Here is a 25,905-nt window from a genome sequence, read left to right on the forward strand (position 1 = left end):
TGAAGAAATATTTGCGGAAAAGATCCGCTAGAAAAAATATGAATTCAAGATTTAAAAAAAAATATCCAAAGGTTATCATATCTGATGAAAACTGTACCTGTGAAACCGGACGAACAATAATATTTGCATTTAGAAAGTTTACCTGTGAAACTGGACGAACAATAACATATGCATGAAGAAAGTTTGAGGTTATCATATCTGGTGAAAACTGTACATTCCCCTCCTAAATATAAATATACATGGGATTTAAAATATAGAATACATGATTATGTTAAATCTTATGTCAATATACAATTTTAATAGGTTTAGGTCGACTAAATTATTCTAAACTAAAAAAAAGGATAACAGACCTTTAAAGATATTCAAATAATGATTAATATGTAATAATGGCTGGTTATCTGGCTAGAGACGCAATGTTAAGGAAAAAAATTAAAAATGATGAATTTTGTACTCATAAGTAAAAAAAGGTAGAAATAAAAATGGCACATGCAATACCTACATGTAGAGTAGCTTTGATAATTAGTAAACTATATATTGTAACCTGGAAAACTAGACAAACAATATCATTGCCAATATGTCTCTTTCTTTGCAACTGTTGAGTGTCCTAAGTAAATTAAATTTATATTATTTTTGGTGAGTCGATTTGGGAATTTGAATAAGCCTTCAACATTTACTGTTAAAACATTATACAAGAAACCCAATAAATGCTATAATAATCCCTAAAAAGATTTTAAACCTTAAAAGATTTTAAAGATTGGGTGAATTGGTCAACAAAACTTTCAAACTTTGTATATACGACCAACCCTCCACTACCAAAAGGGAGCTTGGACGTTTTAGATTACCATACTACCCTTGAACGACTTAGATTGTAGAGAGCCCTCACTTCTATATTATCCCTCTAAGTGTCATAAAGATCTAATTCAGTAAAAGGTTCTCTAAAGTTTTTAATTTTCCCTATTCATTGCATATAAAAGTAATGTAAAATATTCAAATTTCTTTGAAAAGAATCAAAAAAGTTTTGAATACATATGTTAGTTGCTATTTTGAGTATATTAAAAAGTATAACTGAAAAGTGCGAAAAGTTTTTAAAAAACAATGAAGAAGGAAAAATAAGTTAAGATATAAAATAATTGTCATTATCTATAATACAAAGTAGAATGATGTCTGTCCGTCCGTCCGTCTGTCCGATCGTCCGTCTGTCCGTCTGTCCGTCCGTCCGTCTGAAGCTTAAGATCTTGGTAACCTCTGAACCGATTGGATTCTACTCTTCAGGGTATATACCTATTTTCCTGTGGTGGTTTTAAGCTATTTTCTTGGGGGGGTGGGACACCCCTAACCCCCCCAAAAATGAAAAAATCCCCCCCCCAATTTTTTTTTTCGTTTTCTTTTTTATTTCTTTTTTTAATTCTTTTTTTTCTTTTTTTCTTTTTTTTTCTTTTTTTTTCCTTTTTTTTCTTCTTTTTTTTTCTTTTTTTTTCTTTGTTTTTGCCGGAGATTTCCTAGGTCCTTTTTTTTTTCTTTGCAGGAGATTTCCTTGGTCCTTTTTTTTTTATGAAGATTTCCTTGGTCCTTTTACGAATTTCGCCAACAATGTTTTGATCGCCTCTTGGGGCAAAGCCCCTAGAGGCTATAGGTGAAGCCGCTAGTGTCTTATATAGAACTGATTTGGCACAGTTTTTTTAGCAAAGATTCCTCCTACTGATTTATCACACGAAAATTTAATAAACGTTTGACTTAAATATAACAAACAACAACTTCTATCAAAGATGAAGAGAATTTTTTTTATCATTTTATTCAAAAGGTTTATTAGTCTTAGTTAGAACATGAAAAAATTTATAAAGCGAAGCTTTTCTGTAATTCTATAATTGGGCATGATAGAGTTGTCCTATTCGATTTCCAACTTTGCTTGATGAATCCTGTAACAGTTAGGTACAATTTAGAAAGTGTAGCAACTATCTATGATAGTTACCAAAAAGTACATTAATGTTCGTTTGTCCTATTGTCTGATTTTAGAGCTTAGCTTTTATGGATATTGTTATCCCTGTTTATTCTAAACTTTCTAGAATTATAACAACAAAGAGTTTTTATTGAAAAGATATAAATTTCCATTTTTCATTGTTACATAAAATTTTTAAAAAATTTAAACAGTTAAATGAATCAATAACTTCAAGGAAAGCTTCAGATGATAGTATTTCAAATAATCTAGAACTATGAAAAAACAAATAAAAAAAACATATATAAGTATCTGACTAATTATTTTATTTTCGGAAAGGTTATATAACGAGTCATAAATTCAGTCCATTAGGGCTAATAAAAAACTAATTAATTTTATAATTTTTATTTCATTATTCGTTGGGAAATGTTTATAATATGGCTAATAACAGGTTCTAATCCAGCGGAAATTAATGGGATTTAAAGTCATACTAGAAATATAAAATTCTAAATTAATAGAACAGTTAAAATTTGTATATGACTGACCTGTTTTGAGAAAGGTAGCATGGTGCATACGTGGAACATTATTTTACATTGAAGATATTCACCACTGAAATTAAAGATTATTTTGTACATTAAAACTATTTTCTCTCTTATTTTTCTTATCCGTGTCTTTCCAAATTCCAAATTTAAGGTAAAAGTTCTGTGAATAGAACTTGTGACAAACTAACTTATTGCCTCGTTAAGCCAATTAGGGTTAAGGCACCTTAGGCATAGGCCCTCAGATATAAGGACCCATGCGGGTTAGGCATAATTCATCTTAAAGTTGAAAAAAAATAAGGAAAATTATATAAAATGATGGCATATACTTAAAAGGCATATACATAGATATTTTCAATAATTTTAAAATAATTCTTTAAAATAATTGACACAAATTAATTCGGGTATAGTCCCTTTCGTAACATCGCACCTTATGGGGCGATTCTTCGTATTTTTCACAGTAGCTTTTCTCCTATTTCTAGCCCCTGCGGGGCCAATTACCTAGCCCTGTGGGGCAATCACCTAACCCAATATAACCTAACCTAACCTAAAATAACCTATAAAAAGCCATTTTAAAAATACGACGAATCGCCCCTTATGGGGCGATGTTACGAAAGGGACTATTCCCATTAATTCTAGTAATAAAAGTTATACCTGACTGATTCCAACCCTGTTTGATCATGAACAGTATCTAGCCCTCCTGAAAATATTAAAAAGAGTTGTGTGATTTTCCATTATGGCCTACAAACCGATAAATATCCGATGATTTAGAACTGGTTCTCAGCCATACTGGAAAATCACGTATAACATCGTGTTACGGACAATTTTTTACAAATATCAAAAGAAAACTAGTTTTAATTTTTCATTTTCATATCTGTCTATAATACGATGCGATAAATAACTATTATCAAAACAACAATCTCAATTTTAAATACAGCGGATTTTTTCTTTTAAAATGAAGGTTGATGTATCATGGGAAGATTGAAATAACCACCCCAAACAATAGTCTTTCCTGACCCTATAAAAAGCTTCATTATAATGGAGAACCATATCGGTTCAGCGGTTACATAGGTCCTTTGACACTTACAGACAGACAGACAAACATCTTGTTACTTTACTATGAGAATTACCTGAGTATCCGGTGTAACCACGTAAACTTATTTGTGTTCCAATCAATTCAAGAAACTCCTACATACATAAAATGTACAGCATAACATTTCAGAAAAATATAATTTCTATGACTTCATAGTTTATATGCAGTTTTACAAAGTCTAGAATTATTCTATGCACTTCATCGCATTTTGTAAGTTTTGTAATGGTATATATTGCCTAATATAACCTAACCTAACCTGACCAGAAGCCAAACACAAATACACGAAACACTACCTCTCATTATTTCTATTTTTTCCAAAATAGAGAGGGGGGGGTTGCTGTTCTAGACTGGGCACGTTAAGGGAAACGTAAAGCAAACAAATGTTTTAGATTTTAAGGCCTTTTTTCTTTAGTCAAATTTAGCTCACCTGAAAAGCGGGTGAATGCTCTTTATTGGATAATATTTCTTCTTCAGTTGTTTGCCCTGATTTCTAGAAATTAAAAAAATAAAAACATATATTTATATTTGTAGGAGTTTTATTATCATTGTATCGTATTCTAAACAAGTTCCGCGGATATTAAAATGTAAAAGTATAAGATTGAAACCAGCTTTGTTAACCCCGAAGGAAAATTGTCTGTAATACGATTTTATTGATGATTTTTCAATATGGCCGAGAACCAGTTCTAATCCTACGGATATCAACGGTTTCGAAGCCATACTTGAAAATATCTTGCAACTTTATAGACAAAATCTTTTTTACAAATTTAATTTTGTAATATATTAAATTTCCTCTAACCTGATAAAGTAATCCAAATTTATAATTATTCTCAGATAAGCAAGACTTCTCATCGTAATCAGCTAACAAATTAAAAATAATATTAGTTTGATGAAAACTGATGCCTTTTTGAAATAAAAACAAAGGGCTATAAACATACGAATGACAGAATACATACGTCGTAGTGTCCTAAATTAATTAAGATGGGTTAGACGAACTTAAAACGGAAAGAACCATTCTTCCAACCCTGCTGTTAGAGTTAGAGTTATTATTGATAACTTACTTAGACAGACGTACACATGACAGGATGCATCATACGCCGTAGAGTCCTAGATTGATTAAGCTCAATAACAAATAAATAAATATAAGAAAGGCATAAAAATTGCATTAACTGAGATATGAGGGGATCTTAAGAGATAACACAAAGGACGATAAATTAATCTACATCACAATTGATGAGAAACAAAATTATCCCTTCTGTAGATAAAAATTATTTGTAAAAGTTTGTAGCCAACTAAAATTTAAGGAGAGCTTTAGGAAGTTTTTTGCTTCCAAAAATTTGTCAATTGTTCGTATGAGACAATATATAAAAAAGAAGTTTTGACTGATAGATATTCCTTTTTTAAGTTTGTCGGATTTTTAGAGCCCATCTAGGATACTAAATGTATTGTATTTAACTATTAGAATACTGGCTCTTCTAGAAATGACTGAGAGTCCATCTAGTGTAATAAATGTATTGTATTTACCTATAAGAATGCTGGCTCTTCTAGAAATAACTGAGAGTCCACCTAGTGTACTAAATGTATTGTATTATACCTATTAGAATGCTGGCTCTTCTAGAAATGACTGGCTGAAATCTTTCAATGCTCAGTGCGGGACACATACGCCTTAACAAAACAAATATGATTATGAAGGCAGAGATATTCAAAGGGGAAAGAATAGGTGTTCAACCCCTCCCCCCAGACCTCTAAAACCCTCTTAAAACAAAATTGCTCTACTGTTTAAAATCAAGTAAATTTTCAGCAATTTACACTCAAAATATGTGTTTTTACTTCCCCTAAAATAATTGGGGGGGGGGGGGGGGGGTCGGATATTACCAACCCCTCCGTTAAATTTCAACCCCGGAGTAAACTCAACTTTACAGGTTAATTTTGTAAATAAAAGCCGTGGAAATATAGTAGCTTCAAATCAAATTTAAAGATTACTTTGAAAATCAAAATTATTAAACTACTAGTGACAAAAGCGGCCTTAGGCCGCCTTAGGGTCCGAGTTATTAGAAAAAAACAGAGGGACATTTCAAATTATAGAGTAGCTTCTCTACTAAAAAATATTTTAGCAGAAAATCTTACATGAACTTTATATGTCTGTCTGGTACACAATCAGAATTATGATTTACTTTAAAATAAAAATAGAAAGCAAATTTGTCTGTGAAGATTTCGCTGACTAAAAAGCATCATATATTCAATTATCTTTGTCAGTCAGTCCGTCCATTATGCTAAAGTTTTAGTAATTAGATTTTATGGTTTTAGAGATGTATGTTTAAAGTTTACTGTATATATTTCTATTGAAATCTAATGTTTTAACCACATTGTCTATCTTATTAGATTTTTATTAAGTTCACTAAGTTTATGGATGTTATCATATGTTTCTTTGTACTCTAATTGAAATGTCTGTCTGTGAGTAAGAAACCGTAAAGGAGTAATTGTGAATTTCTCTTCAGTTATTAAAGATAAATGACTGAAATTAAAAAAAAACATCCCCATACTGATGAACATCCAGTTTATAACTTACTTTGTCCGTCCGTCTGTAGGAAAGCTTTGATATGCATCTACTATCAAAGATTTTGTATAAATCTATTGTAAACCTTTCCATGTTTTTTAGCTTTACTAAAGACTTATAAATAATGTTATCCTTGTTAAGCTTTAAAATTTCTTAGAAATTCTTATCCTTATCCTATCAAGAGTAAAGGCACATCAAGTGTAAACCTCGGTGGGTTAGGGCCCCTTGCAAGAATTAGGCTTATGGGAAAAACCTATCCCTTCTAATTTACAATCTTTATAATAAAGTAACAGGATATACATTCTACATGTGTCTGTGTGTACTAAGGGATCTCACTGACCACTGAAACGATAAGGTTCTCCTTTACATTGTAGCTTCTCATAGGAACTGGTAAGGTTTATAACTATTTTGGGGGAGAGTACCACAACCGCCCTAGGAGAAATCACCCCTAGAAAATAATAAACCCCTCTCAAATTTTTTTTTACTTTTTTTTCTTTAAAAAACTGTACTTGAAAGAGGTGGTTTGACTCCCCCCTAACCCAAGGGTCCATGGATGCCTCTAGGGGCATAGCCGCTGCTAGTTTATCTATAATACAAAGTCTATAATACAAAGTAGAACGATGTCTGTCTGTTTGTACCAAAGGATCTTGCTAACCGCTGAACCGATCGGGGACACCCCCAACTCCCCCAAAAAATGTAAAATACCCCCCCCCCCCAAAAAAAAAATATATTTTTTTTTCTTTTTAAAACTAAAATTAAAATAGTGGGGTCAATCCCCCCCCCCCCCCCAAAAAAAAAAAAAATACGAAAAATTGGTTTGATTACACCTCTTGGGGCGAAGCCGCTAGTTTATAAAATATGGAAGTGTATTATTATTAAATATATTTTTTACACGAAGCACTTCTATAATTAGAAATGTCCGTCTGAGGGTAAAACATAATTCTTCATCTGCTATTAAAGATAGACGGCTTTAATTATAAATTAAAAATGTATTTTTCCACTTTATATGCCGTCGGTCTGTCAGTATAGCTTTTAGTATTTCCAGGGAAGACTTTATTATCTTATCTTATCTTCTATTCAAGTTTTGTATGATTTACAACATACAACAATAAATAACTAATAAAAATATTTTTATTTGTAAATACATTGTCAATTTGATTTCAATGTCTCATTCTTAATATCTAATCTACTTAACTGATTGGGTTCTCTATTTTTTTAAACTTAACATCGGTCCCGTGATGGTTTTAGGCTATTTAATTTTTAGATTTAAGTCTTGGGATGGGTTTAAGCTTTTTTTCTAGTCCGTAGATGATAAAGGGGCAAACGCTAATAATATATAAAGTTTTTTTGTCTGAAGGTTAAAATCTCAATAACTACTAAAGCAATTTGGTTCTCAGTTTTAGGTAAGCTTCAAATAGGTCCCATGGGGGCATTAGGTTATTTCATTTTTAGATGGTTTTAAGCTATTTTTTCTAGCCTGTTTCTGCCCCTTTAATTACAGAGCCCCTGGATGCTAGGTACGCATCCGCTAGGTATGCATTCTTTTATTCAGAATTAGAAATATGGATTTTGTTAAAATTTCCCTGACAATTCTATGCCCGTTTTTCTTTGGGGGGGGGGGGGGTTCACTGTATATTCACAGGGGAAATATTAGAAAATAAATATAAATATATTAACTTGCACATAAAGATTACTTCAAGTTCAACTACTTACGTTAGAATTTCTGTCTGGCTGATTTCAGTTATTTATTTTATAATAAAAGCCTTTGATACTATGAACGTAATAACATTCTGCCTTAGCGTTTTCTTTTTTTTAAAACCTCTCTCTCACACTTGCTTTTTCTTCCATTTTTCTTTTGATTCCTTTATTTGATCTTCAGATACGTATTTATAATAATGCTTTTTTCATTCTTTCAAAAATGAAATTTGAATTAAGGAATTTATTTTCCAATATATATTTTTTTATATAACCGTCACGAAAGGGTTAAAATGTTTTTAATTTTTGTTTGTAAATCTGAACACATTAAAAGTGGCGCTAGAATCAATTTGTTTTAAAACTAAGTTTTCTTAAATTTACTATATTATGAATTTAAATTTTCTGTTTTAAGAATAGTAATTAAATACTTCAACATTATGTAAATAGCAACATGAAATAAAAAAGATGAATTTATTCTTAATAAAGTAAAATATTGGGTCTTATCGTTCTGGGCAATGAGAGCTTATTATGGATTATTGGAGCACTATGAGTTTTAAACATTCATCTCCTGGAAGACTTGAGCTCATATATAGACATTTATTTCCTATATAGATCTGTCATGGATCTTGATGCAATAAAGCAGGCTGTTTTGTAAATGTTGAAAATTGGAAGATTTCATTAAATAAAAGTAATCGCAAATATACTTAGTAAATAATTGCGCATACCTTGAGCAGGTGACAAGATAATCAGGATCATCTATCTCGTGTTCCCTGAGTAAGTCAAAGAGTATTTTCTTTAAGGTTGACAATAAGACCCCAAATCGCGCAAAAAGTTAGGATTAAATATTTGAATTGAATCTGGCCTATATTTTTTATTATGACGCAAGTATAAACATTATTCATTCGTTATCTCATAACTAAGCAGCTTTAGTGCCTTATAAAAATGACGTCATACAATACAAATGACCAATGATTGGCCAGTATACATTTTACAATTGGTCAATTCAAATGTACACTGGCCTATCATTGGTCATTTGTATTGTATGACGTTATTTTTCATAAGTCCCCATAAGCTGCTTTGTGATACTCTTGATGAAAGAAGTTAAAAGTGTTACTCCTTGCCTAGCATACTGTTGGAAGGTGCCAGAGGACATCCGCATTATCAGGTGGGTCAACTTAATACAAACAAATATAATAGAGTGAAACATTAGCAAAGCTTTATGAACAGGTGAATAACACACTTGCATAAAAATAGTTTAATTGTTACGTGTAGCCTAGAAATGTAGTGGACAGACATAAAACCGACTAGCTATGCTGATTTGAAATCATAGAAAAGAGCGTTGTGGATCCGGAGCTAGAGCCGTTATTTTCAGAGCGGCTCCGGCTGCTGGGGTAGCTAAAAAATATCTGCCGGTGCCGCAGCAAAATCAAACGGCTCCACATCGCTGAGGAAAATATTGTAAACTATGATATTATAATTGAATCTAATTTTATATATTTTCAATCATTCCCCCAAATTATACGGATACAGGGAAAAGCAACTATATCTATTATAATGTACCTAGACTAATCTGTAGATAGAATTATTTAGTATTATTAAAACTTTGAATCAATATACTTGTGAAATAGAATTATTTGTTGTTTGTTGATTTCGAAGCGAAGCTTCTCTACAAAGAATAAGTTCATCCGCCTAACGTGTTACGCGACTGACGCACGTTACAGTACATTTACATCCAATAACAGCACAGTTTATTAAACTAGCGGCTAAGTCCCTAGGTGAACTTATCCCCCTCATTTTCATTTTAGTTTAAAAAAAAAGACTTTTTTTGAGGGGTGGGTCATTATTTTGCGAGATTGAAGATACCCTTCCCCCAAATAGTTAAGAACCTTCCCTGGACCTGTAAGAAGCTCCACTGCAAAGGAAAACCATTTCGGTTTAGCGGTTAGTGAGATCCTTCGCTACAGACAAAAAAAGCTTACTTCTTTATATAATAGGATAATAACAGATTATGGTAGGTATAACTATACATTGATGATGCGAGCATGAAATTACGAGGAGAGAAGAGAGATAGATGAAGCAAAAGAGAAAGAGGGGATGGAGTGAAAGAAAAGAGAGAAATAAGAAAGGGATACTGATCATGTGGGTGCTAAACAGCATGTCATTAAGAAATTTATAAACAAAATAAACTAGGTACCTTTTGTCCCTCCTGGCAGTATATATCCTTGACAGAGAGTAGAACTGGACCGAACCTCTGGTCAAAAGCTTGAAAATTCATGTGCTCCTTTCCTTGCATACTATTTCTAAATTAGATATTTTATATCATTTAAATATGCTTTTTATTAAAATATATTTGCGGAATGGTTTAACCACTCTTATCTTCAAAGAAGGAAAAACATTTTTTGACTGAGACATTTATGTACTATGGCAATTGCTCTTGTTGAAAAGTATGTGCTAATTTTAATTATTACATTATTAAGTAACTAAATTATCAATGGTTTTGTAATTACTTGGAACTTTCACCAGATTACCATATACTCTAATAAAATGAAACTCGTAGCTGGCTAAAATAACACCATTCCACACATTTTACCCCATTCCCTCCCCTCCTACTGGATGAAAGAATGGACCTATAAATGATGACAAACAGGGGGAAAATTGACAATTTTTTTCCCCTGTCATAATATCCACGTCTATTCTATTTCCCTTAGATTATCGATTTTTTCTTGTATACACATTACACAATTGGTTATTTTTTTAGAAATCTTGTTTCTGATTGATTTTCTTACCTATAAGCGGTAGCGTTTATATCAATCTCTAGAGCTGGAGAATCCAGCGAAGGGCTTATCCGGTCAACTGGACTGGTGTGAAGCACCCAGGTAGAGTCGGGGATGGAGATACAAGGCAGCTTACTCTCATACCCGATGCAGTCAGATTTTAATACTAAAATGGTTAAATGTTATTAGTCAGTTTTAATTACATAGAAGGAAACAAGGATAACAACATCCATAAGTAGCGAAGCACAAACATTATTGAATTATATCCGGCGAAAATGGACTATGTTGCAGTTTCATAAAAGAAATATTAAATTAAAAAATCACGAAACCTAGTAAGATTTATAACTTGAAAATATAAGAATCGATCTGGCACCTCAACCAATAAGCAAATCTTAAAGAAACTTTGTGGGGATATGTAAATTGTTAACTTATATAATCCCTATAAATATCAGCCGTCTTTCTTGAATAGGAGTAAAGAAAATCATGAAAACTTAAAGATCTAGGAATCGAACTAGCACCCCAACCAATAAGCAAATCTTGATAAAACTTAATAAAAGTATACAGAATATAAAAGTATTCAATTCCTGAAAATTTCAGCCGTCTATCTTGAATAGGGATTGAGAAAATCATAAAAACTTTAAAATGTAGGATTTGATCTAGCACCTCAACCAATTGACGAATCTTAATGAAACTTGGTGAAAATATAAAAAATGGTAACAAAAATAATACCTGAAAATTTCAGGTATTATCTTTTATAGGAGCCGAGAAAATCACGTTTCCCCCTTTCTGTCTAAGACGGACGGACAGACGGACGGACATTTCGAATATAGAGTAGCTTCGCTACTAAAAATTTAGCAAGTGAAAATAAAGTCAATAAAACATTAAAATCATTCATATTTTGAATAAGCTTTACGAAAAATATTTTGCTTGACCATTAAAAGGAATTGTAATTTGATCTTTGTTACCAAATAAGTATTGAATTATAAACTTTTATTTGGCAACAATCAAATATTCTGTTTTCTCAAATTCAATTTTAGAAATGTGCTTTGTACCTGTCTCTTTAAAATCAAATTCCACTTCCTTCTTTTCCTCTTTTGTATCTTCCTTCTCTGCGTTGGGAGTATTCTTAACAAATAAAATAAAGAGTTAGTAAGGACGTCCAAGCTTTTATTTTAGAGGTATAAAAATCTAAAAGAAAAGCTAAATGACGATACAGAAGACAAACACAACCCCAAAGACAATCTGAAAGACAATCTCTGATACATAAATATTACTCAATCTAAAAGACAATCTGATAGACAATCTGAAAGACTTTCTGAACGACAATCTGAAAGACAATCTGAAAGACTATCTAAAAAACAATCTGAAAGACTATCTGAAAAATAATCTGAAAGACTATCTGAAAAACAATCTGAAAGACAATCTTCAAAACAATCTGAAAAACAATGTGAAAGACAATCTGAAAGACAATCTAAAAGACAATCTAAAAGTCAACCTGAAAGACAATGTGAAAGACAATCTAAAAAACAATCTGAAAGACAACCTGAAGGACTATCCGAAAGACAATCTGACAAGTGACAGACAATCTCAAAGACATTCGAAAGACAATCTGACACATTAAATACAATTTCAAGAACAATTTCAAAGAGAGACTAAACGACATTTTAAAAGTAAGAAAATACTAAATGACCGGTGGTAGTGCAAAATAAGATTAAAATTATGTTGTATTAGTTGTTAAGCCAAAACTAACACGAAAAAAAAACTTTTTGGCAACAATTATTTATATATCAAACAATGAAAAGAATTACCGTTATGCTAGAAGCTTCAGAATCTGCTTCTTTCAAACTTTTCAGGTTTGATGATGGTCGCAGGTGTAAGGATTCAAGCACAGGTCTTAAAATAAAAATGCAACATAAAACTTAAACTTTATTAATAGCTCTTAACAAGAAAGAAAAAGAAAGCAGTATAGAAGAGTTGAAGATAGAAGGATGGTAGAAAATCACGAAACCTTTCTTTTGTTGCAGTGCAGTGGATGCTTTTTGTAAAGGAGTACCTTCATAAAAAAATCCGCAAGATCTTAAAATCACATTTCCTCAATAACGTTACAAACTAACTGATGGACAGACAAAATGAAATAATAAAGCAACTTAGCTACTAAAAATTAATCTCCATTTAGGTCAATCAAATTAAAACTTTTCTTAAAACATTCTTAAAATATTTTTCTATAGAAATTTTCTAAAAAATGTTTTGTATGAAACAATTTTTATTACTGAAATTCTCAGTTTTTTCTTATAAAAAGGTTTTAGAATAAAATTTTATATATTTAAAGGAAAATTACAGATTCTATCATTTTAGAACAAACGTTTTATAAGTAAATTATATCTCTACACCGTGTCATATAAAGATTAATCATTAAGGCTTTTTAACTTAAAGAAAGCACCAATTATCTATTTAAATAAACCTTTCTCAGACTAATTTAAAATGAAAATTAATATAATCTTACTGTTTCTTTTTGGAGATTTTAAAAGGACTCTCCACAGAAAAATCAACTTTAGATTTTTGAAAATCTAACCTGAAATTATTATTCTCTGTTCAATTTTAGGCATTTTTTGTTTTTGTGGCATCGCGATCGAAGCCCTTTGAAATTTTTTACCTCCTTTAAGTGAATCCTCCCGCCATTTAATTTGTGCTGCTTTAGTGATTTTTAGCTTCTATTTTTGCCGCCGTTGCCGCATTCATCGCCCTTCTCCGCCGCTACTCCGCTGTACGTCGCTTTTTAATACATGCTCCCCTCTCCCTTGTTCAGAAATTATATGGAGGCTGGGGGTGTTGTGTATAGCTACGTACGCAATGTATAGCGGAGTAGCGGCGGAGAAGGGCGATGAATGCGGCAACTGCGGCAAAAGATGGTTATATTTGGCGGAGGCGAACACAAAATGGAGGCGGCAGGATTGTCCAGTCGAGGAAGAGGATAAATCGTAGAGCGGCCGGTTGCAATGGAGCAAATGTTCTTTAGCGGCGAACACATATTGAGTGGAGGAAAGTGTAGTATATATTTTTATAGCGGCAGTACAAATAGGCGGCGGACAAAATTTTCAAAGGGCTTCGATCGCGATGCCACAAAAACAAAAAATGCCTAAAATTGAACAGAGAATAATAGTTTCAGGTTAGATTTTCAAAAATCCAAAGTTGATTTTTCTGTGGAGAGTCCTTTTAAGAATAAACATTTTTTATTTGCTTTATTTTCTGCTATATTGTATATATATTACATAACATGTATTGTACTAATCTATTATTCAATTTACTTTTCTTTCCATATCTACGTGTTATGGCTAGCTATGACCTTGTTACCTTGATAATCGTCGAACATTTAGACCTCTTGAAGGTGCCTGAAACAAAATAAAGTAGCAAGTGGCGTTCTCGGTAAAATATTCCCGGGATCGAATATCTCCACAAATCTTTAAAGCTGAGAGTTCATGTTTTGCCAGTAAATCGTTATAAGCTGAAAAAAAGGCCTATAACTATTAACTAATCTCTGGCATAAACTAGAGCTGGATCTTTAAATGAGTAGCCGTGGCCGTGGTCGTAGCCGTAGCCGTCACCACTGCCAGTGCTGCCAATAAAACATGAGTTTTTAAATGTTTGAAGTTTTACGTTATTATTATTATTATTTTTCATATTTCTACTGAAAATTCAAATAGTGGTTATGATTTAAAGATTTAAAGCCGTGGCCACGCGTAGCCAATTTGATTTAAAGATCGCTATTAGGTTAGTGGTTGTACCTCTGGCAGCGGCAACGCCAACGGCTACACATTTAAAGATCCAGCTTAAGTTTCAATAATGCTCAGGGAAACCTTGACTGAAGAAAACACGATTAAAGAAAGTCTTTTTGTGGATTTATGTGCTCTGTAAATTATTTAGTAATGGCTATTCCGGATTATTTGGAGACCTTCTGTTAAAATTTTGTGCTATCATAGATTTTTGGATATAATATTTGAAATTAAAATTCACTGCAAATATGAAATGTACAATTTCAAAGAGGGAAATAGATAGAGTGAGAGAGAGAGCGAGAAAAAACTTTAACAATATTTGTAATTTCTCTCTCTTTTTATATCTAAAAAATTTAAAATATTAAATAATAACGATGACGTTATGAGATGTAATATTGAGTATAGATTGGTCCAAAACAATTCAATTTATTTTAAAGTTTATAGATACAGAATAGAAATTTCTACTTTTAATTTTTAATGAGATATTTAAAAATATTATAAATATTTTGACTGTATGTTTCATTAGCTAAAAGTAGTTCTTCTTAATTACGGAATATAACTTTATATTGTAGGGGGAGAAAGTCACTCAAATATCAGCCACGTGACGTCATAAAAATGAGGGAGATGAGAAGAGAAGTTGGAAAGAAAACCCCTAAAAAAGAGATGGATAATATAATCCCTCATTTTTATGACGTCACGTGGCTGATTTTTGAGTGACTTTTTCCACCTACTTAATTTTTTTTATTTTCCAACTCAGGCAAAATTTTACTTGAGCCCAACGACTCTATAATTCACAAGCGCGCGGTTAGGTAATGAGGTGCTCGAGAGGCACATTAAGGACGGGGGTGAGGGGTCAACCTATTTGAATCAGTTTAAAAGAGACCCATGTCGTTCGATCCAGCGATTTTTGAGATCTTTGTTTGAGACAGATAGACATCCTGTCACATATAAAATATTATTCTTTTTTACCTTTGGTGAATTTTCTACGATATCTACTTCTGATTGGCGTTTGAACATTTTCTTTGCAATCAATTTTGGCTTACTGGTGTTCTATGAATAACATAAAAAAAAGTTTTAGAAGGTTGGTGTTTTCCCTGAAAGCGCCTGACAATCAATTAAACCCTCCCTCTTATTTAAAAAAAATATATAAATTTTCTATGAGAAAGGGCATTTTTTTCCTATGCCTAACCTTGCGATGCCTTTTCCTGTGGTGCCCTTACTGTGCTGGACTACCCAGTACCCAAAATAATCTGCCCTAACTTGATATAAAGTAATAAAAAACAAACAAAAAACTAACCCTCCCGCCTTATTTCAATTTTGTTTCAAAATAAAGGGGGGGGGGGGGGTATTTTCTTGATTATCCAAAAATGGGGGATGGGTTAATTTTTTTCATAGGGGCTACGTCTCTTTGTGCGTTAGGTGTTCCCCAGCCCCTTTACTTGTTTTTGTTTACAAAAAATAAGAAAAATAGCTTAAAACCACCACAGAATAAGTAGGTATATTCTCTGAATAGTAAAACCAAAACAATTCAGGCAGTTACCGACATCTTAAGCTTCAGACGGAGAAACAGACAGACATCGTTCTACTTTGTATTATAGCTTTTCATAATTACCTGTATCTTTTTATCCGTATCAAATGAGACATTAGGATTATTATGATTAGATACTGTTAATGTGTGAGAGGAAGGCTTGTCATGTTTTGGCTGAGTAGCTACATGACAATTCACTTTAGCATATGTTCCTACGTTCCTACCATAAGAATACCATTGATTTTAGGAAATATTTTTCGTCTTTCAAAATTGTCATAAAATACAAGAGAACAAAAGGCAAAATGTGAACTAAAAATTTTGGGAATAACTTTTAAATTTGATAAACTGACATTAACCCAATAGTGCATACATAATTTGCCGCCACTCTAACCCTTTAATGAAAAACTAATCAAAACAATGAAAATTACCCACAAAAGCTTATAAATCTTAATTGAGAAAAGTTTTATACTTGTATTTATTTTCATACATTTAAATAATGAATTTGATGGTAAATTGTCGTTTAGATTGAAAAATAATCATTTTTATAATTGTAATGAAATCTGGAAATACTTGAAATTCTATGTGCTTTATTATTAAGGTTAACTGATTGACGGAACTATAGGAACACCTTTAGTACTGGGAAGGTTGTCCATCATGATATCAGTATTATTAGGCATCTCACATCTTTGTGCATCCATACGCCATCTAGCAACCACAAATAAAACCAATTTTAACGTTTTCCAATAATCATAAATTTTTATGAAATGAACAAAAATACATAATCACATTAATATTTTATTATTATCTTTTAACGCTTTGTCCATAGAGATGGTGGGGGTTCCCCAACATTTCCCCTTCCTTTCCACTCTTTCCACTCGATATTTATTTTTTATTTAAACTGAAACATTCCCTAGAACACTGCTAAACTTCCCGGAGAATTGCGAAACGATTATTCCAGATATTTATAAGATCTTTTAGGTCATACACTCCCACATTCAACCTACCACTCAAGATACAATAGTACAACATCAAGAATAATAACAAAAGTTTTGGTGCTTTCCTCCAAAGTGCTTGTCGAGCATTGACATCCTGCGTTTCAAAATGAATTTATTGAAAATTTGGGCTAATTATTCCCCCCCCCCCCCATACCTAAACCCTACAGAGCCTCTACCTTCGGGACTAACCAATACCAAATATAACCAAACTTAAACTGATCTAAAGTTATAAATAAACGATCAAACGGAAAACTACTCCATCCCCTTTCTTTCAATTTTGTTTTAAAATAAGGGGGAGGGTAGATGCTCAATAAATGTGAGGGTAAACGTCCTTAAATTAACTGCTCAGATAATGTTTATTTTGTAGCATAAAATATTTGTGCCTTTGATGGAACTCAATGTATCCAACTGCTTAAAATCTACAGTATAAAGTACTATATCAGACTTACTAATACACATGAACATCAAGTTAACAAATTTAATTGTTAATTATTTAAATGTTGAAGAGTATTTAATCTCTTTTTAAATTAAATATTTACATAATTTTATTTTCTATGTATTTTTAAACGTTGAGTCAAATAATTTTTTTTCTTCAAATTTTAATGCGTTTAATAATCTTATGTTTATTAAAAAATGTAATTATGTGGTAAGACGGCAGCATACGGACATGCATTCTACAGAGTTGCTACGCAGCGGCTTATCAAATCAAGCCTCCAGCACTAATCCTATTATCACCATTTCACCCCTGCCCCTCCGGGGCCTTGCCGATACATCACAAGCAGCGGTCAAATTGGACATCTCTGATAGTGGGAGGAGCGTTGCCCCTCTACAACCCCAAGCCCCAGTTACCTGCCTTGCCGGGAGATGTCTACACCCCCTTGCCGCAGCCGGACCTTCCCCTTTCTCTGCCATCACCTGCCTACCCCAAGGAGGCAGCCTTCCCTCCTACCTTTGCGCCTGTGGACACAGCCCCCAGCTCAAAGGATCCCATCACCAACTACCCCTCATCATCTATTATTATACTTCTATTTGCTATATAAACCTGTATATCTTTTGTAATGAATCAGTTAGAAATATATCCTTTAATCAGTAACTCCTTGTAGTTATTTATTGGGAGGATCTTTAAGGCTAGGGGCTCGTTTGAACCGAACTCGCTCGGTAGGGTTGAACTGCTTCACCCCGAAATACCACAATTAGTTTACAAGTATGGCATAGAAATGGATGAACTTGAATCTTACAACAGATTGTCATGTACTCTAATAAAACGAAACGTTCAACAGGCTAAAAAACGACCCCCCATCCTTAACTCTATCTCTTGCCATCCGTCAGGATGAAATGACCACTAAATAAGAGGGAAAATAGCATCCTAAATTGACGACCATATAATCTACATCGATTAGTATGGAACTTAAAACCTAATTTAAGCTAAACTTTTATAGATATATGGTATCAAATAATAGATCGAATCCATGATTTGATTTCTTTTGCATTTTTTTTTTGTAAAGTAGCATGAATATGTCCGTCCGTAAAAGACGTTTTATTTAGACTGTATTGAAGTTTACTTTTTTTTTTTGAATATCACTGTCACTTTGCTACTTATGGATATGATTGTACTTAGTAATAAACACTTAAAACAATTATAACATTTAAACATCGATATAGAGCCGGAGCTAAAGCATACTTTGTCTCCGCTTGAGCCGAAGCCGAGCCGCCGAAATAACGGTCGGCTTCACATCGCTACATATAGATTAACAATGGAACATTTATCTTACGTGGCATCAAGTAGCCGGCTTATATGCTGCTCTATTTCTTCTGTAATAAAAGTAAACAAATTTACAAAACATGAAATGTTTATTTTCATTATTTTGTATAAAGCATATTGAAATATATTCAAATGGCTTTAGCTGTACGACTGAAAAAGGGGTAAAACATTGCGCGAATTAGCCTAACCTAATTGCAATATAAGTTTTATTTACTAAGTATATTTGCGATTACTTTTATTTAATGAAATCTTCCAATTTTTAACATGTACAAAACGGCCTGCTTAATTGCTTCAAGATCCATGTCAGATCTATATAGGAAATAAATGTCTATAAACGAGCTCAAGTTTTCCAAGGAATATATGATTAAAACTCATAGTGCTCCAATAATCCATAATAAACTCTCATTGCCCAGAACGATAAGACCCATTATTTTACTTTATTAAAAATAAATTCATTTTTTTCATTTCATGTTGCTATTTACCTTATATTGATGTATTTAATTTCTAATCATAAAAAAGAAAATTTAAATTTATAATTTGATAAATTTAAGAAAACTATGTTTTAAAAGAATTCGATTGTGGCGACATTTTGTGTGTTCAAATATTAAACTAAAATTGTAATCATCATCATTAACCCTTTGGTGATGGTGATGTAAAGAAAAAAATATAATTTAAAAAAATTCTTTTAAAAATCATTTAAATTATTAAATATTTACTTTCTTTTAGACAGTAATGCCGGGATGAGGAAAATAGATTTATTGAGAAATAGATATGCATATAGAAAACTAGCCAATAGGGAGATAATTATATCGAGCCAACTCTAGTTTTATAGATATAACAAGCAGGCACTTCAATATAAGTTGATATTGTAAATCTAACGAAAAAACTCAATTAATGCATATTGAACTAAAACAAATTATTTGTTATAGCTTATGAGTTTCAAATATTTTTCAAAATTTCCCTTCCCCCCATACTTGAACATTTTACCCTAAAACAAATTAAAGTGTAATTGCCACCCAGTAGAGATGCTTTACCCCACTCCCCACCCCTAAAAAAATGCTTATAGCAACTTACCAAGATCTTGCATTGATTTGATAGGCTTGCCAGCCAAAGGAGATTTATCATCGTCTGATTTATCTGACTAAAAACAAGGACAGATTTCGGATCATGGAAAGAAACGGGTTTCGTCGCATTTTCACAGTAGCTTTTGATAGGTTATTTTAGGATAGGTAAATGTTGATTATTTCCCTGCTGGGTTAGACCCCCCCCCCCCCCCGTAGAGGCTAGAAATAGAAGAGAAGCTACTGTGAAAATACAACGTAACCTGCTACTTCGTTTTTTTCCTTAATCCAAATTTTCTTATAAGCAAATTACCTATAGTAAATGTTATAAATATTTAGCTTTATGATAATCTAGTTATAATTTTCGAAACAGATTAATATATGCTAGATTAGAACCATACTGAAAATCATGCACAGTATTGTATTATAGCCAGTTTTCTACGAAAATTAAAAGAAAATCATAACATTAATACTAGTTTTTAATTTTGATAACCGCAGAAAGCTGTCTATAATACGATGCGATATATAACAATTATCCTATAATTTAACTTAAAAACAACTTGTATATTCATTATATTGTTTTGATTTAATATATAAATTGAAATTGTATCTTTACCTGATTACTTTTAGAGCTCAGACGTCTACAAAAGAAATATCATTTAGATAATTAATATATATGTTTTAATTTTATTGAATTCAGCTAAGTAATACAAAATTTAAAGATTTAGATATTTAACATTTAAACTTTTTAGATTCAATAAAGTATATGGGCTATATTTTATAAAGATTATTTAATGACAGTCTTTGTTTTCTAGTATAATTCTTAATGTCAATTTTAAATTTAATAAAAACTTTTGGAATAGTTCCTTTCCTGGCAACGCCTCTAAAGGGGCGATTCGTAATATTTTTTAAATGTCTTTCTAATAGGTTATTTTAGGTTAGGCTAGGTTATTTTAGGTTAGGCTAGGTTATTTTGGGTTAGGTGATTACCCCACAGGGTTAAGCAATTGGTCCCGCAGGGTTAGAGCTACCCGCAGGGGCTAGAAATAGGAGAAAAGCTACTGTGAAAAAAACGAAGAATCGCCCCTTAAGGAGCGTTGCCACGAAAGGGACTATACCCAAATTTTTCAGTTTTATAGACAGTTGACTATGGATACGTAAATGAACTTCAATAAAACCAGTTTCAATAAGCTGAAAAAAGCGTGTCCAAAAACACTATTAATCAAATAAAAAGACAATTTTTCTGACACAAAATATACTTTTTTACTAAAAACTTTAGTAAATAATATCACCTACCTATAAAGTCTAATTCCTTCTTTGCATTTTTCAAAATTAGTTTTGTAGGGTTTTGGAGAAACTTCATCCTCACTATCCAAAATATTAACTTCAATACCAGCTGGAGTGTAGGTCGTCTTTTTATTTTCACCTTAATACCAAAGATTTGGGGATAGTTAAATGCAGAGAAAAAAAAAACTTTTGTCGTGTCAAAATTAAGTTGTTTGTAAAAGGTGGATGTACAGAACTGGAAATTATTTTAAAATGGTTGCGCCTCTGGCTAAATTTTAACGAGCAGGTACAACAGAAAAGATTTTTTTAAAGTTTCGCTACTTACTTTACTACTTTTAATAAAAATGACATTTCATGCTTAGGTTTTTCTTGTTTCCCTTGTTTTACAAATATAACAGATACATCGGTAAGTGTCATGTGTGACGTCATAAAAATACATCTATTATCCGTCTCTTTTTTAGGGGTTTCATTTCCCACTTCTGCTCTCATCCTTCATTTTTAGACGTATTTTTATGACGTCACACATGAAACTTTCCACTGTCACAATATAACGTGCTCCCTTTTTCTTTAAAGTTTTTTTTTCTTATTTTTATGTGGGTATGTTTTTAATTCAGCCACTTACTTATCCCTGAATCTATGCCTGAAGTGACAACTATTTCCTTTGGAAGCGTCATTTTCTTATTCCGACCAAGAAATCTTTTTCTTTCTTCTGCTATTGTTGGCTTGGAATCATTACAGTCTGCTTTACTTTTATCTATTGATGTCTTGCATTCTTTTGCTGGAGTTTTGGCTGTATCCTTCTTTTTATTTGAAGATTTTATATCCATATTAGGCTCCTTCAGAGTATCTTTACTAGTTGCTACATCAGTTGGTTTATTATCAGCTTCCTTTGAATAAAGATTCTCTTTATAATAATTAGAAAAAAAATTATGTATTATGTATCAATCGTATTGAATTTTTAAAAGCGAAGCTTTTCTATAATTAGGGTCGGTCCGTCCGTACGTCCGTACGTCCGTAACGGATAGCTTTTTTCGTTAATTTTGGCATGTTAGAATTGTCCTATCGATTTCAAATTTTGCATGGTGATTCCTTTAGTAGTTAGGTACGATTTAGAAAGCGTAGCAACTCTATAATCATCACCAAAATGTCCGTACGTCCATTTTAAACATGTTGATTTTTTTACTTTTTTAACAACAAATTTTTATGTGATCTAATCATTCGATTGATCTGATTTTTGGTATATTAATTCCTGGGACAACAAAGTATAATTTAATAAGCGAAGCAACTCTATAATCAAGTCCTAAAAATGTAAGTTTGTCCATAAACATTATCCTGAATCAAGCAGTTTTTCAACAAATTTACTTACAATTTTGCTTTGACTCTTATACATTTATATTATGATTATTCAGTTATGACACTATACAAGTGTTAATGTCCGTTTGTCCTACCGTTTCAGTGCTTCGCTTTTATGGATGTTGTCATCCTTGTTAGTTAAACCTGAAGATTTTTAAACGCAGGAATATTGAAATGTTTTACTTATATCATTATTCATTTTATACAAATCTATATTTTTATTGTGAAATCTTAATCTTTTTGATATCTTAAAAATTTTAACTTACATTAAATGAAGTTCAATTTAGATTTCGAGTTTTAGTGTTTTTCCTAAAAACTTAAAACTATTTTGCTGTTAATAAGTCATTTACTTAAGGCATACTTTTACTCAAAAGTCTTTAGTGGAAGGTTATTAATCTTCCATTGTCCTATCCCTGATTGAAAAAGTAATATAAAGAATGTTTCCTGAGACGATATTACCAGATTATTTGAGCCGGCAACTTTGAGATTCATAAAATGTGAGGATATTGAATTGGAGGATTTTTCAGAATTAGAACTTGCCAATTCTTCTTCTTGGCTTGTCTCGTCTACAGTACTTTCTAACAACTAAAATTAAATATATATTAACTAATGGTCGTGCCCCTAGCTTCCATTTAGGACTCTGTATGCGAATGAGGAATTAACAAATAGGTGAAAAATATGCTATAACTATCTTACGACTTGAATTAGATTAAAAATAGAATAGCCTTAAGACATTCCAGGACCAATGTATATGAAGCTATCCTAAAATGAAGAACTCAATCGGTTATGGGTTAGTGAGATATGAACGCAGAAACAAAAAAATACTTTTTTACATTATATAATACATATCAGCATAAAGATTTTTGTTTATAATGTTATTAGAAAAATCATTATGTGGTAATTATAGGTCAAAAGTAGTAATAATGAAAATTATGTCGACATGAAAGACGTGTTATTGCTTTTATAACCGCGGTTTAGTAATATAGTTATTAGTCATCACTGTTTTTTTAATTATTAAATAATCGGCATTAAATTTGTAGTTATAACTTTAATCAAGGTTTTATTAAAGAGATAAGTAACACATTTCTAATTGAGGAAAAGAGTAGTATAGAACTAAAGATACCAAAATTATTCAGTTTTATAGATATCATATCATACACCAGTAAACCATGAAGCTTTATTTATAATTATTAATGTAATGTAACAGCCAAATCACACGCCCTAATAAGAGTTATGGAGCAACTCCGCTGCTAACAATATATGATATATAAAATTTTATCTGTAAATCCTGATTCAATTTTATTAAAATTGTAATTTTACTTGTCAATATTGATACAATATCAAATATAAGTTTTATGTTATAAGGAACTGATTTTATAATAACTTCAAATATCAAATATCTTACATGAATCGAAATTCTAATTCTCAGAATCATCAAAAATAACTTTATCCACAAGTGGCTCATTTCCTGTATAGTGTTTTTCATATGACTCAACGAGCAAAAGTGAATTAGACGGACAACAACAGACTACTGAGTTAGAGAGCTAATAAAAAGATGTTTTAAATCAAGAGTAGCATTGCTTTTATAATAAAAACATGGTTACCAAGTCACTGGATTTGTTTAAATCTTGGTCAATTTCACTGGACACTCCGGAATCTTGGCTTGTTAAGAACCCACACGTTGAGTATCTGAAGAAAATAAATCTATTTGATACCCTTGAACAAAGTGAAAAAGACAGTTGGGCTGCTAAGAGACTTAAATAATTGAGCATAAAATAAAACAATTTATACAGTGATCCCCCCTCCGCCCCCTTATTTTGAAAAAAAAATAAGACTGTACTTAGTAGCCCATCATGTAATTGTACAGGCCCAACAGTGTTATAGCCCCCTGCAGAGGTTAGGCATAAAAAGAAACTATGATTTAATAACATAACTGATTAAAAAGCAAAATCCTATTGTGTTGATTGAATTTTTGTAAACTTCACCTTACCTTCTTGTGTTTCTTTCCATTATAGATAAATATCTCTTAAAACTATCTGCTTCCTAAACAGAAAAATAACAATAAATTTATAAAGATTTACAAAATATCATTTTAATTACAATAAAACGTTTCTTGAATTTTATTTCAACAATTGTTTAGATTCAAAATATATGATTCTATTGAAAAATTCATTAAAATTCTTTATCAAATAATCCAAATGATTAATTTGGTTCCTTTAATCCTGTCTTTATTGTGAAACAAAATGAGTCAATGTATCAGTTGCTCAAGTATCAAATGCTCCTGTGACATCATAAAACAACAACTTAGCCCTCATATCTTGTATTATAAGAGAGAGTGACGTAAACATAATGCTTGCTCTCTTACAAAAACAATCGTAAATCATATTCTTATTCTTTTTAATCCATAAATACACTTCCTTAATAAACATCAAACGTTTGAGATTTAACACTAAAGTTAGGCGAATTTCATTTATCACACAAAAGAAATATTTTAAATACAGAGTTTCACTTATTTTCGTTCACATATGTCCCCATACAATTCATTTGACAATAAATAAATATATTTATATTATATATTGTTGTTTTATATATGTATAAACTTTATTCCCAGCAATTATTTATAGTGGCTGCGCCCATAGCCTTTTGGTGCTTAGCCCTAAAAGGGATTGAAAATAAACTATATGTTACAGCACAGTTGCACCAAAAAATTTTTATGGGGGGTCAATTTCTGTTTTTGAGGAAAAACAGGTTTAAATCATTACAGGGCCAGTATGTGTATAATCTGAAAAGCACCAACTTGTCTGTCGAGGGATTACTTACCAAGAGTTTAACCCTCGGACAGACAGAGGGACAGATAGACTGCATACCTTTTTGTATTACAGATGAAGCAAAAATCTCTCTACTATCAAGAATAATATACTTAATATTAATGATAATCTTGCCTTATAACATTTGAAATATATGAAATTTGTCTGAAGCTCTGTAAAAAATATTTTATGCATGAAATACTACTTATGATATCCAACTGATACTATTGATAATGATACTATTGATAATGTATGAAGAAAATAAGATTGCCTTAAAGTATCTTGAGCTGTCTGTAAAAAATGAACTTTACATGAAAATGATACACCTGATGATAATATTATACTTTCAAAAGAAACGAAGATTCTAAACATAATGCTACTCTTGAAACAACTACCTCAAAATAAGAAGAAAATGAGGATTGTCTGGAGCTGTCCAATGAATCTCTTTGGTCCATCACTATAATAAACTCTGAAAAAATTAACAAGGAACATAAAAACAAAAAAAAGAAAACAGCACAAAGTTACCAATTATTTTTAAAGCTTTTTATATTGCCTGTAGAAAATGACGTCATACTGGCCTACCATTGGTCAATGAAAATGTTCACTAGCCTGCCGTTGGTAATTTTGTCTGTGTATTGGCCTATCATTGGTCATTTGTATTGCATAACGTCATTTTTAAAGGCACTATAAATAGCTTCTTTATTTTTTTTATTGACACTTTACCATAAAAGTGGTAATATAAAAAAAACAATTC

At 31.7% G+C, this 25,905-nt stretch overlaps 2 protein-coding genes across 2 annotated transcripts in view; both read right to left on the reverse strand.

The window, feature by feature from the left end:
* Positions 1-21,665, reverse strand: part of LOC145312543 (uncharacterized) — a 33,807-nt gene extending 12,142 nt beyond the window's left edge. The window contains exons 1-23 of the mRNA XM_080151798.1: positions 21,632-21,665; positions 21,001-21,130; positions 20,321-20,345; positions 19,718-19,784; positions 18,654-18,693; positions 16,515-16,591; positions 15,971-16,083; positions 15,328-15,408; positions 13,940-13,977; positions 12,397-12,481; positions 11,641-11,713; positions 10,601-10,754; positions 10,009-10,114; positions 8,929-8,988; positions 8,540-8,607; positions 5,157-5,227; positions 4,362-4,423; positions 3,993-4,055; positions 3,603-3,660; positions 3,127-3,172; positions 2,479-2,542; positions 542-604; positions 143-223 (exon numbers count right to left, since the gene is read on the reverse strand). Coding sequence (XP_080007924.1) covers positions 143-223; positions 542-604; positions 2,479-2,542; positions 3,127-3,172; positions 3,603-3,660; positions 3,993-4,055; positions 4,362-4,423; positions 5,157-5,227; positions 8,540-8,607; positions 8,929-8,988; positions 10,009-10,114; positions 10,601-10,754; positions 11,641-11,713; positions 12,397-12,481; positions 13,940-13,977; positions 15,328-15,408; positions 15,971-16,083; positions 16,515-16,591; positions 18,654-18,693; positions 19,718-19,784; positions 20,321-20,345; positions 21,001-21,130; positions 21,632-21,665 — 1,659 coding nt within the window. The remainder of the gene's footprint in view (positions 1-142; positions 224-541; positions 605-2,478; positions 2,543-3,126; positions 3,173-3,602; positions 3,661-3,992; positions 4,056-4,361; positions 4,424-5,156; positions 5,228-8,539; positions 8,608-8,928; positions 8,989-10,008; positions 10,115-10,600; positions 10,755-11,640; positions 11,714-12,396; positions 12,482-13,939; positions 13,978-15,327; positions 15,409-15,970; positions 16,084-16,514; positions 16,592-18,653; positions 18,694-19,717; positions 19,785-20,320; positions 20,346-21,000; positions 21,131-21,631) is intronic.
* Positions 21,666-22,707: 1,042 nt separating this feature from the next.
* Positions 22,708-25,624, reverse strand: LOC145312544 (uncharacterized). Its single transcript, XM_080151799.1, has 4 exons — positions 25,547-25,624; positions 24,335-24,387; positions 23,949-24,033; positions 22,708-22,929 (listed from the first exon to the last, which is right to left on the reverse strand). The coding sequence occupies exons 1-4, from the start codon at positions 25,604-25,606 to the stop codon at positions 22,708-22,710; spliced, it is 420 nt and encodes a 139-aa protein (XP_080007925.1). The 5' UTR covers positions 25,607-25,624.
* Positions 25,625-25,905: the final 281 nt, after the last annotated feature.

Source organism: Acartia tonsa, chromosome 2, assembly GCF_053477335.1.
Source record: "Acartia tonsa isolate MP-2025a chromosome 2, ASM5347733v1, whole genome shotgun sequence".
Taxonomy (NCBI): domain Eukaryota; kingdom Metazoa; phylum Arthropoda; class Copepoda; order Calanoida; family Acartiidae; genus Acartia; species Acartia tonsa.